This window comes from Cervus canadensis, chromosome 12, assembly GCF_019320065.1.
Source record: "Cervus canadensis isolate Bull #8, Minnesota chromosome 12, ASM1932006v1, whole genome shotgun sequence".
NCBI lineage: Eukaryota > Metazoa > Chordata > Mammalia > Artiodactyla > Cervidae > Cervus > Cervus canadensis.
The window spans coordinates 44,226,473-44,246,345 of NC_057397.1; the positions used below are offsets into that span (position 1 = coordinate 44,226,473).

The 19,873-nt window shown below is 39.3% G+C and overlaps 1 protein-coding gene across 1 annotated transcript in view; it reads left to right on the plus strand.

Moving 5' to 3' along the window:
* EXT1 (exostosin glycosyltransferase 1) overlaps nucleotides 1-19,873 on the plus strand; it is a 308,538-nt gene that overhangs the window by 261,149 nt on the left and 27,516 nt on the right. Inside the window, exons 2-4 of the mRNA XM_043483365.1 lie at nucleotides 6,057-6,150; nucleotides 7,620-7,727; nucleotides 13,148-13,267. Coding sequence (XP_043339300.1) covers nucleotides 6,057-6,150; nucleotides 7,620-7,727; nucleotides 13,148-13,267 — 322 coding nt within the window. The remainder of the gene's footprint in view (nucleotides 1-6,056; nucleotides 6,151-7,619; nucleotides 7,728-13,147; nucleotides 13,268-19,873) is intronic.

A 19,873-nucleotide genomic window follows, 5' to 3' on the forward strand; every position in this document is an offset into this window, starting at 1 on the left:
CAGGAGAACCCATGGTCATACTGTGCCAGTTGCATTCTTGGCTATGGAGCTTTTGATAATAAGGCAAAATCCTTCCAATTAGAAGCTGCTGTTGTGAGTCATAGCTTCTGTTTTTGTTTTATTTCCAAGGGTCTGCTCCACACTTCTCCCTGGCACTATCTTTGGAAATCCAATCTTTTTCATTTGTTTGTTACTTTTTCGAAATGTTTTTATTCCTCTTGAATTGCTGTAGTTTTGACAAAAATTTACAATTGTGTAGTGTGTTGCAGTTTCTACTGTATGCACTTGATCTCATTTAATCCTCATATCTCTGAGGCTCAGAGGAGCTAAACAGTTTGCGCAGGGACGCATGGAAAGTGGTAGGTCTAGAACCCAAGTTCTTCAGCCCAGGCCTTCTGACTTCATGTTGGCTATACTTTGCATTCTATTCGGTTGCCTCCCTTCCATCATCATAATCACAACTACCATTTATGGATTGTTTATAAAGTGCAATAGGCTTTCGTTAAAATGTATCATTTAATCCTCCCAGTAAAAATATTATCCCCATTTTGCCAACCAGGAAACTAAGATCTAGACAAATTAAATAACTTTTCCCAAGATCACTCAGCTTGTGAATAGCCAGGATAAAAGTGGAACCCAGGTTTGACTGGGTCTAAAGCTGCTTAACCACTAAGCTCTTAATTACTAAGCTCTTCACTACCATGTCAGTAGTTCTCAAAATTTAGGGTGCATCTTAATTACCTGGAGGGCTTATTGAAACATGGAATTCTGGGCCCTTCCCCCAGAGTTTCTGATTAAGCAGGCCTGGGTGGGGCTGAGAATTTACATTTCTACCAATTTCCCAGATGATGCTTATAGTTGGAAGAGTGTACTGTGAGGACCCCAGCACTAATGCCACATTGCCCTCCACCCATTTCCTGGTTGCACTGAATTGCTGCCAGCCAAAAAAGAAAAAAAAGAATGTGTTTCATATGGAAGGGAAGGACTTCAATTATGCTTTATTATATGACCCATTTTAAATGGGGTGTATCCCATATATTATTCAATACACCTTTAAGGAGAAAATTATTACAGCTGTAGAATGGTTTTGGTTTCTAGGTTAAATACGGGGTCATGTCATTTTTACTGCATTTTTCATTGCGGTAGTTTTTAGAGACTGTTCTAGCATCTGTATCATCACCTATACAAGCAGGGACTTAATGGCCATCTGAAAAGGGTAACAAACCATTATTGATTAAATCTGTATCTGAGATTAGTTGCCTCCCTCATCTACTTACCTTCTTGCTTAGGATCTCATATGTTCATTATTTCTTGTTTTTAAGAAGTTTGTGACTTCAATATGATTTATACTTCTAAGCTTGTCATAGGTAAGAATTGGTCACTGAAACGATTATCCCCGTCACTTGACCTGTCGTCTCCCCATCTTTCCCCCCATCCCTATCCACTGATAACCACTAATCTGTTCTCCATCCCTGTAATTCTGTTAGTTAATGAATGCTATATAAATGGGATAATTCAGTGTGTGTCCTTTCAAGATTGGATTTTTCACTGAGAATAATTTCCTGAAGGTTGCTTGTATGTATCTGTAGTTCATTTCCTTTTTTTTTTTTGCTAGTAAATATTCTAAGTTATACATGTACCACAATTGGTTGAATGATTCACCCATGGAAGGATATTTGGATAGTTTACGGTTTGGGGCTATTAAGGATAAAACTGTGAACGTTTGTGGACAAGTTTCTGCATGAAAATAAATTTTCATTTCTCTGGGATAAATGCCCAAGTGTGCAATTGCTGGGCCATACACTAAGCTCATTTTTAGTTCTAAAAGAAACTGCCAAACTATTTTCCTATGGGGCTGTGCCATATTACCTTCCCACCAGCAATATATGAGGTTTATATTCCAGTTTCTCCTCAGCACCTGTTGTCATCTGTCCTTTTGATTATAGCCATCCTTGTGATGTAAAATGATATCTCATAGTTTTGATTTGCATTTCCCTAATGACTAATGGTTAAGTATCTTTTCATGTGCTTATTGGCACTTGGCATATTTTCTTTGGAACAATATCTATTCAAAGCCTTTGCCTGTTTTTAAATTGGATTATTTGTCCTGATTGTTGGTTTGCAAGAGTTCTTTACCTTTGCTGGATAAAGTCCCTTACCAAATTGATAATTTGAAAATATTTTCTTCTTTTCTATAGGTTGTCTTTTCACTTTCTTGATGAGAGCTGAGGGTAGAGGGATCCTAGTCTTCTCAGCTATACTCACCTACATTAGAGCTTCTATAAGGCAGAGTTAGTGAGGGTTGGTAATGGAGCGGATCTTGGCTCAGATGCCCCAGACACTCACAGTTCTTGCCGAGATTCGGTAGATTTTCCTGAACAAATGGTTTTCCACTTGTCATGATGCTCTGAGAACAATTTCCAGAAATTTTCAATGAATGTTCTTTCTTAAACTTTTTATTTTATATTGAAGCACAGTTAATTAACAATGTGTTAGTTTCAGGGGTACAGCAAAGTGATTCAGTTAGACATATTCACGTATTGAACTGAACTGAACTGATTCTTTTTCAAGTTCTTTTTCCAGTTAGGTTATTGCAGAATATTGAGCCACGTTCCCTGTGCTATACAGTAGGTCCCTGTTGGTTTTCTATTTTAAATAAAACAGTGTGTGCATGTCATCTCAAACTTCCTAACTATGCCCCCCTTCCCCAGCTCTTACCCCCTGTAAGGGGGTACCCATAAGGTCATTCTAAGTGTGTGAGTCTGTTTCTGTTTTGTAAATAAGTTCATGCATATCAACTTTTTCAGTGAATGTTCTTATAATTTGGAACAGGTAAATTGGTGTTTTGCTGGAAGGAGCATCCACAGAATTCCTTACTGTGTCATTCTGGAAGGCTAGCCTTCCACAGTGTACTTAGAACACCTACCCTCAGGGAGATACTACCCCTGAAATCCTTGTCAGCCTCTTTTAGTTACTGATGAGCTTTGGTAGGTCTAGCAGCAGGAGAAGCATCTTCTTCAGGACTAGAACAGTGCTTGGAACATAGTAATTCTTGAAAGAATGACTGAGTAAATGAATGAGTTTAAACTCTTAGAAGGAGGTAGATGTGGGCATATGAGCAGACCAAAGAGCTGAGTGGGGAGAGTACCACGCATACGGTGGTTCTGTTAGGACCATCATCCCCCTTGCAGGCATCATTATTTCTTCACTTGTCATACACAGTCATTCACAGGCTCACTGTCACTAGAGCAAATGGTTCACGGGCTGAGCGTGGTTAGAAATAGGAAAATCATTGTTTTCAGTTGTATGTGCTTATGTTTCTGTATGTCTTTGTATGTCAGTATAAATACACACATTGCACATTGTGTATACAAGCAGATTTCTATAGAAATGTATGTGTGTCTGCATGCATGCACGCTAAGTCACTTCAGTCATGTTTGACTCTTTGTGACCCTATGGACAGTAGCCCACCAGGCTCCTCTGTCCTTGGGACTTTCCAGGCAAGAATACTGGGGTGAGTTGCTGTGCCCAGGGATCGAACCTGTGTCTTTTACGTCTCCTGCGTTGGCAGGCAGATTCTTTACCACTAGCGCCACCTGGGAAGTCCCTTAGACACATATACACACATACATACAGTGGTGGTGTAAACTTTTGGAGCAGTGGGATAGTCTCAAAGGGACATGAAATAATAGAAGAATAAAGAATAGTGGAAGGCCTTCCCTGGCGGTCCAGTGATTTAAGGCTTTGCCTTCCAATGTAGAGGATGCAGGTTCAATCCTTGGTCCTGAAGCTAAGAACCCACATGCCTCACAACTAAAAAAACCTAAAACCATTAAACAGAACAAACACTGTAATAAATTCAATAAAGACTTTTAAAACATGGTCCATATCAAAAAAACAAACAAAATTCTTAAGAAATACTTTATTTAAAAAAAAAAAGAATTATGGAATGTTCCAGACAATCTTTACTCATCTTGCCCAACTGACTCATTTTGCAGATGAGGAAACTGAGGCCCAGAAAGCCCATCATTTCATTCTTAACTTCACAGCTTACTGAGTAGGTTCCTGATTCCAGCAAGAATGCTTCTCCCCTTTCTCCTGTTACCTATTATGTGAATGCACACTAGCTTCAATTATGAAGCTTTATTCGATACATCAGCAAATCCCTCTCTACAACCACTTAAAAATCCATGCCTTGAATAACTGTCATTTGAGTTTTTTCGGCAACTTTTCTGCTTTTCCTCTCCCTCTGCTCCTTCCCTCAAGTAAATTCTGCAGCTGAAAACTTTGAAACTTGTTACAATCCAGAACATTAATAGGGTTTTACATTTTTAGCTGCCTAATGATGAGGAGGTAGGGCCTTCTGTTCCAGCCCCTTAGGGGTTTCTATTCTGGGTATTTATTAAACTTTGCTATAGCCTCAAGTATATTTGACCTTTTTATATTAAAAAAGTTTCAGTTTAAACTTTATACATACATTGTGTGTGTGTGTGTGTGTGTGTGTATGTTTCCCTGGTCTCCATTGATTAGATAGATATTCAAACATTATCAACAGTTGAGCCTGAGATCCTTGTCAATTATTTCCTTATGTTTGGTGAGGAAAAAGAGGAATCATTACTATCATAATTTAATATTTTTTTCATTTAGCTAAATTTGAGCCCTCTTAAAAACCTTTCCACTTTGAAGTCTATTTTATGGTTTAATTAAAGCAGCAAGGATATTCTTTTTTCTTTCTCTCTTTTTAAAAATTTTTACTCTCAATGGAAATAATCCATTCATGGTGACCTTTTCTTGTGCAAATTAGTTGTACATGCTTGTTTAAGCAAATGGTCCTTTGCATGATGTCTCTTCTTAATGACAGGTTTATAATTGAAAATTGGCTTACTCCCATATGCCTAGTTTGTGTAAGATTATAAAAATAGATGTGGACTTTAAAAATATAAATGTATATATCAGTATCCCCCAAAGAGGAGGGAAGAATCCAATGCCTTCAGGCTATGATTAAATTAGACTATTAGAGTCAGAAAATGCCGGTGACATATGCTACTGTCAAAGTCACACCTGTCTGCTGAGCCCGGGAAGTTCTTGAAAAAACGAGAGTGATTTCATACTAGTGTGATTTCATCCTAGCCCTGAGAAGCTGGGCCTTCCCAGGACATGAGCCATCTCCAGTTTCCCAACTTTGCTTCAACTCCAAGTGAACTTTCAGCTGTGTATTTAGGACTGGGTTTGTGGAAATCATGTTTCAAGTGCCAGAAAATGAGGTGCTTGTTGTCTTTCCCTGCACTCCACTGACATAAAGAGACAGGTGACATTCCTGTTCTATTTTGCATTTTTCTCAAGTGCAATAACAATGTGAGCTGGCTCAATGGTATTTGAGTAAAAGACACGATCATCTCATCTCTTGCCCAGTTTCCCACAGCCCTGAGTATTTTTTCTTCTCTTGTTATTTCTTCTCTTTCCCAGTTTCTTGGGCTGGCTCCTTCTCTCTTTCCTCCATGCCAACCATTCTTACACAGGAGTGTTTGTCTGGGGTAACCGAATGTTCTCGGTTAAAAGTAGAAACTCCAGCTTGAAGGAGAAAATAAATGTTTTGTGCTGGGAATGGAGGTTTCCTGAGTAGATTTTAATAGCATGGTTTCATGGGGTAGGTAGGAAATAAGAGCAGTCTTCAGGTTCCTGAATGATATGGCATTATAAAGAACAACTAGCAGTGATTATTTTTTTAAGCTGATGAAGGCAACCTATTTTTGCCAAGACATGAAAAAACCTGATTTGCGAAGTAAAGGCTGAGCGAGCCAAAATGTCACTGAGACCATCAGACTTGTCTTTTACATATTGTTTGAACAAGACCCTAATTGCTTTGTCCAGTGGGAAGGGTCACATTTCCATTCCTTCCTGCAACAACCCTTCCTGCCTTCCCCCTGGAAAAGTGGGGCTGGCTTGTGTAGCACCCAAGTTGCTCTGGGTGGTTTCACGCACCCTAGGTGTGCCCATTCACCCCACCCCCATTCTTAATGGTCTTTGTTTGCTGATGGTGCCTCTTCTCCTTCTAGGTATGATTATCGGGAAATGCTGCACAATGCCACTTTCTGTCTGGTTCCTCGTGGTCGCAGGCTTGGGTCCTTCAGGTTCCTGGAGGCTCTGCAGGTAAGAGACCCTGATCATCCCCAGTATAGAGCTGAGAACTGACGTCAGACAGCGTGTGGGATGGGGGAGGAGGGTTCACCTTAACACATCTCCTGGGATCTAAACCAAACGCATGGTTTGCCTGGAACACCTGAAATCTGTTTTCCCAAGAAAATCTGCAACCTTATATATGCTTCGGGAGGGGGGGTGGAAGGAGGATTTACTCCCTGCCTTTGGACATGAGGAGATTCAGTGGGAATCTTAAGGGAAGGTGGGTTCTCAGAGATGGGCTTGCAAACAGAGTAGATCTGACTGCCCACCAGGCAGCAGAGCCGGGCTCCTCATGCAGGCTCAGCCCTCCTCCTTGGAAGCCAGTTTCAACAGCAGTGAAGATGGCTGATGAGTGGTATTTTCCAAAATCAAACTTGTTCTGTCCTCATCGCAGTCATCACTTGGCTCCTCTGAATTTTGAACATGACCCCCAGCAAGGTAGAGGCACTCTCTCAGCCTGGCTGTTCCAAGCGCTACAGTTCTGAGGTCCCAGAGCTTTAGGACGCTTGTGCCATTAACCTTCACTCGGCGGTTCTCACCCAGAAGTTGCGTCCAGCCTTCCTTGTTGGCAAGAAAGCACACCTTCCACCTCTCACCTCCTCCACTCCTGAACTCCTTGCTGCTGTGTCCTTCCCTCCTTTGTACTCTGCCCCTGCCTGAATCTGTTGCTTTTGTCACCATGCTTCCAATGTTCTGTCTTGTCCTTCAACAGGAGGGCTTCCTTTTCTTGGAAGTCTTTTCTGGCACATTCTAGGAAGAATATCATCCCTAACATTCTCCTAGCCTCTGGGGATGTTGCGTGGAGCAAATTGGTCTCTGCTTAGGATTACGAGTTCTTTGCAACCAGAATTTGTCATTAGCCTGGTGTTTTTAGGCTCTTAGGTCACTGTGCAGGTAGTAAGTTGGTCAGGATCCCTCCACACTGAAGGGACCAAGTCTGGTTCAGGTGTTTGCCTGGCCTGGTGAGCAGCCTGTAAGAATTAAGTCCACAAAACGCTTTATCAGGAAAACCAAGTCCTGTTCTGCTCTTTGTTGCTCAGGACATTGGCGTGAAGCACTTTGCACATGAACTGTAGCATTTTCATTGACAAGACCATGTGTGTTCAAGGTGGGGTTTGTGCTAGGATTTTGTTGGTGGACGATTTTGTTATGTCAGTAAAACTTCTTCACCGAGGCCAGTTGTCTCCATAGAAGTAAGGTCAGCCAAACCAGGTACAAGAATAGAAATGAGGTTTTCACATTCCAAGGCACAATTTGCAACTGGTAAAATCTCAGCTGGATACGGACAACCTTCATGTGACTTCATAAAAGCCCACTTTTCTATTGACCTCAGCAGTCCAGGACTCATGCCAGTAATTGAATTTGTGCTGATTTCACCCTCCTGATTGGTTCCTCCTGCCGCCACCTCCCTCACACTCACAGTGCCCTTCTTTGCACAGGCCGCCTGTGTCCCTGTGATGCTCAGCAACGGATGGGAGTTGCCATTCTCTGAAGTGATTAATTGGAACCAAGCTGCCGTCATAGGCGATGAGAGATTGTTATTACAGGTAAGGAAGGGGTGGTGGCCTTCCCCAGATCAGTGGATTATTGCTGCCCCCGTACAAACTTTCAAAGAAGATGAATCCAAAAGGTCAGCTCTATAAAAGAAATTTTATCAGGAGAAAATTGCCTATGTCATAGCAAATATGAAGTCATTTAACATGACATCGTTGACTTTCTAGTATGCAATCTCCTCAGAGCCAGGGAATATATACTCAGACAAGGAGAAGGTACAGGTGGAGGACGTGAATGTTGATGCTGCCAGGAGGTATATATCTACCCCCTTCGATTTCTGTAATATTTAGGAATCATGCCAGAGAGTTCTTGTACAATTCTGCTGCCACTTTGTACTCCTTTCCCGTTTCCATATTTGCCTTCAGATTAATTTTCAGAAAGACAGGTCTCTAGAGCTGATTCTTGCCATTAGTGTCATCATTGCTCAAATGATCTAGTCTGGGTGAGTGTTATCTTTAAGATGTATATTTAAAAGAGCAGCCTCAAATGAAAATGTGTGTGGGGGGAGTTATCTTGTATTTTTGGTCATGTAGACTTTTTTCTTTCATTTCATTTTATTGTTGTAAAAATGCATAACATGAAACCCACCCTCTTTACCAATTTTGACGTATACTCATTATGGTTGAGTATAGGTAAATACAGTGTATTACAGCAGGTCTCTAGGTTCATCTCACTTAACTGAAATTTTATGCCCACTGATGAGTAACTCCTCAGTTTCCATCCCCCAACCCCTGGTCACTACTATTCTACTCTTTAATTCTATGGACTTGACCTCATATAAGTGGAGGACTTCCCAGATGGCTCAATGGTAAAATAATTTGTCTGCCTGCCTGGCGATGAAGGAGATGCAAGAGACGTGGGTTTGATCCCTGGATCGGGAAGATCCCCTGGAGAAGGAAATGGCCACCCACTCCAGTATTCTTGCCTGGAAAATTCTATGGACAGAGGACCCTGGTGGGTTACAGTCCATGGGGTCACAAAGAGTCAGACACAACAGAGCAAGTGAACACATGAAAGTGGACTCATGAAATATTTTTCTTTGCTTGACTGGTTTATTTCACTTAGTGTAGTGTCTTCAAGTTTCAACAATGTTGTCCTGTATTGCAGAATTAAGACTTACTAATTATTAAAATGTTCCTATTACCCAAAGTGATCCACAGATTCAAGGCAATTCCTACCAAAATCCCAGTGGCTTTTTTTTTTTCTTTTTTTAACAGAAATAGAAAAACAGTCCTGAAATTTGTGTGGAGCCAGAAAAAACCCCAAATAGCCAAATCAATCTTAAGAGAAAAAGAATAAAGCTGGACCATCATCATCCCTAGTTTCAAGCTATATTACAAAGCTACAGTCATTAAAACAGTGTAATACTGGCATAAAAACAGGTATACAGCTCAATAGAATAGAATGGAGTGCCCAGAAATAAATCCATGCATATGCATCAGCTAAACTTCTACAAGGATGCCTAATAAAAGTCTGAACATCTCAATAGCTGCCTGGGAAGGGGGAATATGATACTCACAGAGAAATCCCAGGTCAGGAATAGTCAGTCACTGAGAATTTCTAAAGGCATTTTGTGCAGTGATGTTTTAGCTTCAGCATAAATTGCCATACTCTTTTCTCTAAAATGATGTAATATTTTAATCATTTATTTCATGACATTGTACTTTACCTTGAACTACCACAAGTATTTGTAGAATGATTTTTTTTTAATGTCCTGCTGGCCAGTCTGCTAACTGGCTGGTGAAATAACTCAGTAGTCTCCCTAAAGTAACAGGTGAAATATCTGTAACTAAGAGAGCCATAATTAAGCAAGACAAGCTGAACACAGCTTCTAAAACATGCCTTGTGTCTGGTAGTCAGATCTGTGATCTCCAAGGCCCCTGGGACCTCAGAAGTAGGAGAAGAATGTGTGACCTAGTAGAGTTCTCCCTAGATGCGTGCCTAAAAACATTCACTCATGGAAGGCCTAACAAAGTGATAAATGTGGTTCTTTTCCATGTTGCCTTTTTCCTCCTTTGATTTTTTTTTTTTAAAGATGCATGCTCATTAAAGGATATTTGGGAATGAAAAATACCAGCCATAGTTTCTCCAATTGTGTACCCATGCTCTCGTGAATTTGATATGAATAAAGTGGGAGTTTGTCTTTGAAACAGAGTAGATTCCAGGGTACCAAACTGTGGTTGTCTGATCTCTGCCATTTTACCAGAGTTGATTCTCCAGAAGCATTTCACCTTCTGAAGCAACATTTTGGCTTGACGCTGGGGGTTTTGTTTTTCATTGTGCACCCACTCAAACTCGTTGGCATTTTCCTCTCTCATATGCAGTCTGTCTGCACAGCTGCCTCCATATTGAATGACGACTGAACTGTCATTGACAATGGTTTTAAAGAACTGGCACCCAGCCCAAATGTCTGCTCTGGGAAATGTTTTTGTTATGTTACCATTTTTCATTTCCTGTTTTAGAACAGCTCAGATGTTTTTATTTGCATATATTCTTGTCATGTCACCAAGAGAGCTTACTGTTGCTTTCCTGTATCTGTCTTGGTAGATTCCATTAGTTTGGTTACCATGCATGACCTTTTATTAAGACTTCATTGGGTTCTGCCACTTCGAAAAATCTGGCCAATTGCAATTAATTTATCACTTTCCCATACCTGTCTCTCGGGACAAGCAGATTAATAACCAATAGCCAAATGCCATTAAAACTTGGAACTCTGTCTTTTCAATCAATTGGACTTATCTTCCAGAGCACTTTGCAGACTGCTGTCAGACATGTGTATGCACAGACGGGTAGAATATATTTCACTTGATATAGTAACAGCAAGATGTAGCTTATATAAGAGAGGGGATGTACTGATAAGCTCATGCGTGATATACCATTCTGCCTTCATAACCACAGTCTACTCAGTTTTCTGGAGACCACATAGTGATTGTAGCTTTTGATAATTTTCTAATAGACTGCTTCCTCATCATCACAATAAAACAGTGCAGTGTCAACCTGTATGACTCTTAGAAAATACCACTGATATTCAGAAGAGGGCATGATTATGAAAATTGAGGAGGATAATTCTTTTCTAATCTTCCTTTGGCTATCTGGGTAATTTTCTCAGTAAATAAAATTAAATGTTCTTTGGCTTATCAGGGATTGATGATCTGAGTGGTTTCTCCCCCTTCTTCAAGGATGTTTTATTTCCACTTGACCTTGTGCTCTGATTTCAGGCAAATGTTTTCTCTGTTACCTGTTGCCTCCATGCTGCTTCAGTGTTGAGAATCCAGATATGTACTGGGACTGCAGATTTAGGATCAGTTTTTGGACATTGCCAAAACAAGTGAGCTTGTCCTTATGTAGGTACTGTGAAACAGTTCTCTGTCTTCCCGTAGAAGTGGTCTTGAAAAAAAAAAATGTTCCTACTTCCTTCCCCTCCACTGGAAATTCAGATGTAGTCTTAGTCACTATGTCATGGGTAACTTTCTTATTAAAATAGCTAGTGGAGCATTCCTGCTTCAGTCCAGGCTCCCATGCGTCTCTGATTAGTTACATATTAGGGAGGCAGGCATGCAGAAAGAGGTGAGCACAAAAGGGCACTTGCTAATCACAAGGAATCTCCCCTAAGAATGTAGACTCTATAAATGAAATAGACCTTGGGCTTTAGGTGAAGATAGGGAGCAAGCCAAGGAAACTCACCAGACAACCAGGAAGTACATTTCAGAGCTCCAGACCCAAGCAAGTTCACAGGCAAACATTAAGCAATTGGTCCAACTTTGCATATCATCACCCTTAAGTCAATAACAATAGTAGTAATAATAGTTACTTTGTCAGTTAAACTTCCCATATGTTAGGCATTGCGTGAAGCACTTATGTGCTCTTCATTACAACCTTACAATGATGTTAGAACTCTGTACCTGTTTTATAACTGAGGAGATGGAATCTTTGAGAGATCAAGTAACTTTTTCAAGGAAGCACAGCTAGTTAACTGTAGAGCCAAGACTCTTACCTTGATCTGACTCCCATTTTCCTGTGCTTAACCATTGAGCTATACTGCTAGTGAAAATAATAATATCCCTTCGGTGGCTTCAGATGGCCGTGGTCTATTTGACTTTTATTTATTAAATAGCTACTATAGGCATACCTCATTTATTTTGCTTTGCTTTATTGTGCTTCATAGATGCTTTTCTTTTTTTTTTTTTTTTTAACAAATTGAAGGTTTGTCATAAGCCTGTGTTGTCAGATGATGGTTAGCATTTTTTTTTTTACTTTGAATGAAGTATTTAAATTAAGGTATTTACTTGGTGCTTTCAGACATTATGCTACTGTACACTTAATAGACTATAGTGCCAAAGTAACTTTTAGATGGACTGACGGTGGCGGTGGTGGTGGTACACAGTGGTGTCTGACTTTTGTGACCCCGTGGACTGTAGTCACCAGTCTCCTCTGTCCATGGGGTTTTCCAGGCAAGAATGCTGAAGTGGGTTGCCATTTTCTACTCCAGGGGATCTTCCTGACTCAGAGATCGAAGCCGTGTCTCTTGCATCTCCTGCATTGGCAGGTAGATTCTTTACCACTGTGCCACCTGGGAATCCTCTGGATGCACTGAAAAACTAAACAAATTTTGTGTGACTTGCCTGATTGTGATATTCATTTTATTGCAGTGGTCTGAAACAGAACCCACAGTATCTCTGAGGTGTGTCTGTACATAAAAGCCACTATCCTAGCTAGAAAATGTTTAGCTGGATGGACAGGGCATAGATCCTTCCTTTAAAATTGTACAGCCTGATAGATAGCCGTGTTGGCTAAGCACACATGACAGATCGTGTTAGTTTGGGGTAAGCACTAGAGCCAAAAAGAGAGGTCTGGGAAGCAGAAAGCTCTCAGGGAGAGAAAAGAGATATGTGCACATAGAAATAGTTACCCTCAGCTACATATTAAATGGACAGACTCCGAGACATTCCCTAAAAGGTCCTTCTGTAGTTTGTTAGTAGTCCTGGGAGTGGCATATCTTAGAAGTGCTTGGGACATAATGGCTCTCAGCTTTGCTCCAAGACTAGAGCCCCTTCTCTGCAGGATCTGATTGTCCATGGGCAGCTTTGAGGCCACGTGGGATTCTTAGAAAATGGCAGAGGCTAGTATAGGAACGCCATGCAAGTGATAAGCTGCTACCAAACCTCAGAAGTGAGCTCTTAACTGTCGTGTATTAGGTCATTAAAGGTCATTAATGCTGACTCCCAGTAAGTGCTGTTTTTAGCTAACACCTCTTCAGGGCCTTTCAGTCTAGGGGTTGGTGGCTTTTAGTAGATCTGTATGCCAGAAACAGACGCTATGAAGAATAAAAGTCTAACCTGAGCGGGTTATTTTGATCAAATGGCATCTCGTTGTTTTCCAGTTATAGTTATTATGTGTTCACCTTGTGTTACAGATTCCTTCTACAATCAGGTCTATTCATCAGGATAAAATCCTAGCACTTAGACAGCAGACACAATTCTTGTGGGAGGCTTATTTTTCTTCAGTTGAGAAGATTGTATTAACTACACTAGAGGTAAGTGAGATGCCTTGGCTTTCAGTGTCGAATAATGGTCCTTTATATGTTTCTCTTAGCCTTCACTGTTGCTATTATCAATGTGTAATTGGTCAAATGGGGCAACACTGAACTTTCTGTCCTTGGATGTGTCAGTTAACCCCCTTTGACCTGCTCTCCATTCTTGACGAACTCCACAGAGGAACGCTGACTTAGGAGGAATTATACTCCTTGACACAGAGATCGGCTCTGTCTTACATCATTTCAGAGACAGGTAGCTAATGATTGTCCTGTCATTCACACTCATGGCATCCTTTGAAGGCGTATTTCCGGAGTCCACTTAAGAAACAGAGTGAGCAAGTAGGGGAAAATCTTCTCCTATTCTAAAAATATGAATAGTTTACTGGGTACTGTAGTCCAGTGGCATTCGGAAACACAAATTCATTCTCACGATATATGCAACCCACCCCTCATTATCACAAGGATGTGTTAAGGAAATAAGAATTACACTCATCTGGTGCAGAAAGTGTTAAGCTTTATGAAATCAGAAAATGTTCCAGGCAGATGGATGCCCATCTTCAAGTTGCTTTTTTTAAGGCAGGAGGAAAAAAGGAAAGGGAAACAGGGGGATGATTAAAACCTTTGGAAGTAGAGCAGAGAGCGATGGCCTGAGGCTACACCAAAGTAGCACAAATTGCTGAGAAAAGATTTCGGAATCTGCCCTCATGAATTACAGGGAGGAGAGCAGAGGTTCTCGGGTGTGGCCCAGCATGGAGGTAATTCTGAGGTGTCTGTAACATGAGGTGGGGGCATTCGTGGCCTCACTTTCGAAGTATTTTCTTTGGAAACTTGGTTACTGCTCCAGAAGCTAATGTCATTGGGAGTATGCAGTTTGATCATTCTGAGGAATACCAAGAAAACGGAAGTCATAGTGTTTTGTGCACATCACTGCTGTCTTGCCATCCCGGATACCGAGCCAGTGCTGGTCATACCCCAGCCACCCTGGGACACTTACCTACCCGAAGCCTAGCCTTGACTCCTGCTCTTGTGGGGCTGGGCTCTACCAAAGTATCCTCCCTGGATGCACTGATTTCATCCTGGAACTTAGTGAAAAGATATTTAGTACCCAGGTCCACCCATGAATGGGGACGGGGTAGAATGCCTTCCAAGGGCTTCCTTGTTGTAAGCAAATTCCTCTTATTCATCCAAATCACCCTCCTCAATGAAAATTAAGTTTCACTTGCATTCATAGCAGCAGATGTGAACATGTAATAAATTTGTTTGGTTTTGATCTTGCCCTCCATCTAAGACCCTTCCAAGAACTTTCTTAAGGAAAGTTGAATGTGAATTGTGTTTTGATTGTTTGTTGTTGTTGCTTTTTTCTTTTTCTTGGAATGAGTGCTTTTTATCAAAGAAGTGCATGTTCCTTTTAAAAAATAATGGAAAATACTTACAGCGCAAAAATAAAGCTATCTATCCATACAATTCACTATTGACATATATACACATATATATTCATTTTTTCCTATGCAAATACATAAATATGTTGTCATTTTTAATTTAGAAAGACATGAAGTGTCTTTCTATACTTAGTTTATAACCTGTTTTTTTTCCTTAATAATATATTAAGATTATCTCATTAGATTTTTCTATAGTTATTTAATGACTAATATTCCTTTCATAATATCACTTAACTCCATTAATTAATCCACATTTGAGACTACTACAGTTGTTCCTGGTTTTTCATTATTATACACATCCTTGAAGCAAATGGCCTCAGTGACAAATTGTTATACAAGTTCAAGATTACTTTCTTAGGATAAAATCCTTGAATTTGAAGTCCTGATTCAGAGAACATGCCAAATGCTAAGATTTCTACATGAACTGTCAATTTTCCTGCAATAGAATTAACTAATTTATATTCCCTTCAGCTTATATGAGAGAACTTATTTTAATTATTTTAATTTTTTTCACCTTCACCATATTGGACATTATATCCTTCAAACTGATAAATCATTACTTTCTTAAGATTTCAGTAAGAAAGATTTTTCATGTATTTCTTGCTCAGGCAGCTCACAAAGAAAGAAATAGAAATGGCCACAAAATTTTCTCATTAATTTTTAAGAGGTTATTATACAAAAAATATTAACCCTTTGATTCTTTTCTTACAAATATTTCCCCCTAATTTGTAGTATGCCTTTCTGTTTTGTTTATGATTGGGAAGTCTTTCCACTTGTGCCTTTTCCATTTGCTACTGTTTAGAAAGGATTTTTTGACTCATAGTTTTATTTATGCACAACCTACACACACATATTTTCTAGTATTTACTTTCATATTGGGGCTTCCCAGGAGGCACTAGTGGTAAAGAACCTGCTTGCCAATGCTGGAGATGTAAGAGATGTGGGTTCAATCCCTGGGTTAGGAAGAATCCCCTAGAGGAGGAAATGGCAACCTACTTCAGTATTCTTGCCTGGAGAATCGCATGGACAGAGGAGCCTGGCAGGCTGTGGTCCATAGGGTCGCAGAGAGTTGGACATGACTAAAGCAACTTAGCATGCACCCACACACTTTTTTTAAAGCTTTGTATTTTGTACTGGAGTATAGCCAATTAATTTTTTTTAATCCAATTTACTTTGTATGTGATCTGTGTTGAAAAACCTAAACCTGACTTTTTTTTTTTCTGACCAATTGTTCTTTAGTTGTCCCAATACAATTCTTCTTTAAATTTTTATTTGATTTTTTTTTTTTTTTTTTTTTTTTTTTTTTTTTTTTTTTTTTTTTTGACCACACCACACAGCTTATGGGATCTTGGTTCCCAGACCAGGGATTGAACCCAGGCCCTTGTCAGTGAGAGCATGGAGTCCTAAGCAGTGGACCACTAAGGAGCTCCCACAATATAGTTCTTAAGTTATTCTTTCCTCAGTGTTTCCAAATGCCACTTTTATCATCTTTGGCTATACACTGAGACCACGTGTTTTCATTTCTTCACCCTGTAGTTCATCTCTTGGTGAACCTCTATTTATTAACTGACCTGCTATTGTTGACTATTACTGTTGTCTCTAATTCATTCATTCTTTTTCTTTTATTTTTAGATAGAGATAGCCCTTTATCCAATCAATGACTATCCACATGTATCTTAGACTATCTCTTTAGAATGGAGTCCTTAAAATAGGATTACTCAAGCCAAGGGTCCAGGCATGACTAAGGCTCATGATATGTATTGCCAAATTACTCTTCAGAAAGGTTGTATCCCTCTAGATTCCCACAAGCCATCTGGGGATGACCCTCTTTCACTGTAACCTTATCAGCCTTCAGGATCATAATTAAAACACACACGTACAACTTTGCTAATTTGCCAGATGAAAGATTGTATTTCATTAATTACGTTTCTTTTGAGTATGGTTTATTGCATAGCTCTGGTCTCTTGCCTGCTAACTTAGCAGTGCTCAATTATCCTATAATAGCAGTTGGATATGTTATATTCATCAGCCTAGGATCTTAAGCCAAGCTGTTTTCATCTCTGTGCCTGGAAAGGCCTACTTCTCCTTGGATCTGAGCCAGGCAGTTCTTTAGAGAAAACACAGTTGTTTTTAAAACACTACAAACCATATACTTCATTCAAATTTATAGCAACTGTCAAAATCTCCTCATATAGTTCCAAAATTGGATCATAACAGTTTGACCTCTCAACTGAATTACACGAGAGATACCATCCAGTTTCCCTTTTTAAATCAGAGCTCAGATTACCCCAGGATTCAATGTAAACAGAAAAGCAGAGAAAAATAGCAGAAAATGCCATCCACATACACAGATAAACAGCCAACATGTTCATAAGAACGATTTAACTATCACAAATCAAAAATTCTTACTTGGCTTAGAACTTGGATAATATGAATTCTTCATTCAGTCCCTGCTGGAGCCTGCTGTCTGAGGATTATTCGGCGTTACCCTTGGATGGCGTAGATTTGAGGGTCTCTTGCAAAGGGGATGTTCTACACTTGGCTCTTTCTTGCTTCCGTGCTGTATTCTGGGTCACGGGAAGGGAATTACTTGCTCTTTGGAGATTATGAGCCTTAAGAGTTGTAGTAGTGCTTAGATAAAATTGGAAACAGGATGCTTCGTCCTTCTCTCTAACACCAGGGTCAAGTTGTGCGTACATCTGACTGTGTTGCACTCTGTCCTGCTTGGGATTTGGCTAGTATTTCCAGTCTGATTGAAATTTCCGAATTCTGCACCTTAGAATCAAGGAGCTATTTAGTAAGAGCTAGGCTCTTTGGGGCTCGTTTTTTGGTGCAGATTGAGAAATAAGGATAGGGACAGTGATAAAATGCTGCAAAAAATAATGTTCACGGATTCCATTATTTGTCAGAATATTGTACGACAGTAACTTGGCGCTAAGGGCTGAACCCTAGGACTCAGTTGGAAACAGGCTGAGCAAAAGAAAAGGGCGAGAAATTGTCATAACACATGAGAACAGCTGATGGTAGCTTGGAAAGCACAATTTAAAGTGAAGTTCTATGAAGGAGTCTCCATTTCTCTCTTCACATCTCTAACCATACGCTTTCAGACCGTAGTATTGCTGATGCTGCTGTAGAATGAGAATTTAAAATCAGTGAGAGAATAGACATAGAAGATTGCTTTAGTTTGAAGCAAGGTGGCATATGGCAGCCCTGCATGTATTAGGCAACACTGCGTTTGTCAAAAGACCGAGTCAGGGTCACCTAGAATGACTGTAACCTGTAACCAATAGTCCATTATTTTAAAAATAGATGGCACATAAAAATGAAAAATAAGGCGCCTGTCATTCTTCCCTTTGAATTCACATACATAAGAAATACTATCCTTACTGAAGGTACCATGTGGGGCTATAAGAGAAAAAAAATTGTGTAAATTTTTTGTGATTGTGTGTTTTGATTTTCTTTGTAGTATCCAATCTTTAAATATGATGTCTTTGTCCACAGCAATTAAGAGTGAGTACCAAGGATCCAGGAAACTATCCAGTGTAGCATTAGGGAGACTTAGGCATTAGGAGAGAGACGAAGTGACTTTTCTATTTGGTAAAATAAGATCTGTACTCTGTCAAACTTTTGATAAGCCAAGTTGATATCAACCTTTCAGAAAGACAGTTGGCAATACATATGAACAGACTTTAAAGTGTTCATACCCTTTGACAAAATCTTAAGGCATCAGTCCTAAATGTGGCAAGTTTTAGCTCATAAATATGTTCACTGATTTGCATGGAAATAATTGCATTATTTTTGGTCATTTAGGATAAGTAAACCATAAATACTATTAATAATATGGAAAGATCTGTAATATGTAATACCTATGGTAGTATAGCTGTGTAAAAATGGGAAAATCCATGCTTAGATAATGAACACATGAATGAGATTTTTTTAAGGCAAAGAAAAAAAAAGTCAAGTCATAAGTATGAAGACTTAGGTAACTATTCCTAACAGATTCTGGAGGTTGTTGTAATTAATGTGATATTTTACTGCTTATTACGTATGAGGATAGTAAGTGAGAAAGGTGGCAAATTGCTTGACCTGGATTATATTCAACATTTGTTATTGCTCTTCTACCTTTTTTGATATTGCCCTATCAAGATCTGTTTGAAGAGAGTATAAAGTGCTTTTTGGTGTTTCAAAAGAGTACTATGACTTATCATATCCCTGAATTTAAAAAAATGGCAGTGTTGTGATACTGAACCAAAAAGACTCGACATGGAGAATCATACCATCCAGAGACCCAAAGTGAATGGGGATTCAATTTGTGACATCTCTGAGTTCTATGTCACTTATATGTAGGTTGGATTTATGACACAGTCTTCTATCAGTGTGCTCTGTGTCTTGATATCCAGAATTTAAGTGACCACATGCTTGAAGGTGTATAAATTTGGAAAGCAAAAAAAAAAAAAAAAAAGGATTGAATGAAAACCTATAAAGGAAAATAAGTAGACAGTAGAATACGAAAGTACAAATATTTAAAAACTGGAATAAATGGTGTACAAAGTGGAATTGCAAACCATGTAAAAACTCTTCACAAGCATGACAATTTTCTAATAATTAATGCCTAGACAACAGCATTTTAACATATCTCTGTTGCACCACAAAGACCAAACATTAACGTTTGAGTGAAGTTTCTAAAATCTTACCCAAATTTGAAACCTCTGCCAAGTCATATAAAACAAGAAGTCTTGATCTAAGGAAAAGAGAAACTGCAGAAATCATTTTGAACTAAGATATTTGAGTTCTAAATTTCCTCCTTGCTTCCTTTCTTCTCTCTTATTAAGAAATATAAACACGATAAGGTTTGCAAAGATAAATGTAGCTCACTTTATTACTTGTCTAGTCACCATGTGGGATGAGATGAGGGTGGTAATAACCTTAGCAAATAATACAATTCCATTTAAAATGGTCTGTACTTAAATCACATTGCATTAAACGGGGACCTGGAAAATGATGATTTTGGTCTTAAATCTCTAGAGATATATACTAGGCTTTTTCTTTTTTTTAAGCACACACATACAAAAACTTGCTGAAAACTTGAAATTCTATATCAAGTTAATTATTTGCCAAATCATATCTTAATGAGTAGATGGTATAATTACAAGAGTTTGAAAGTCAC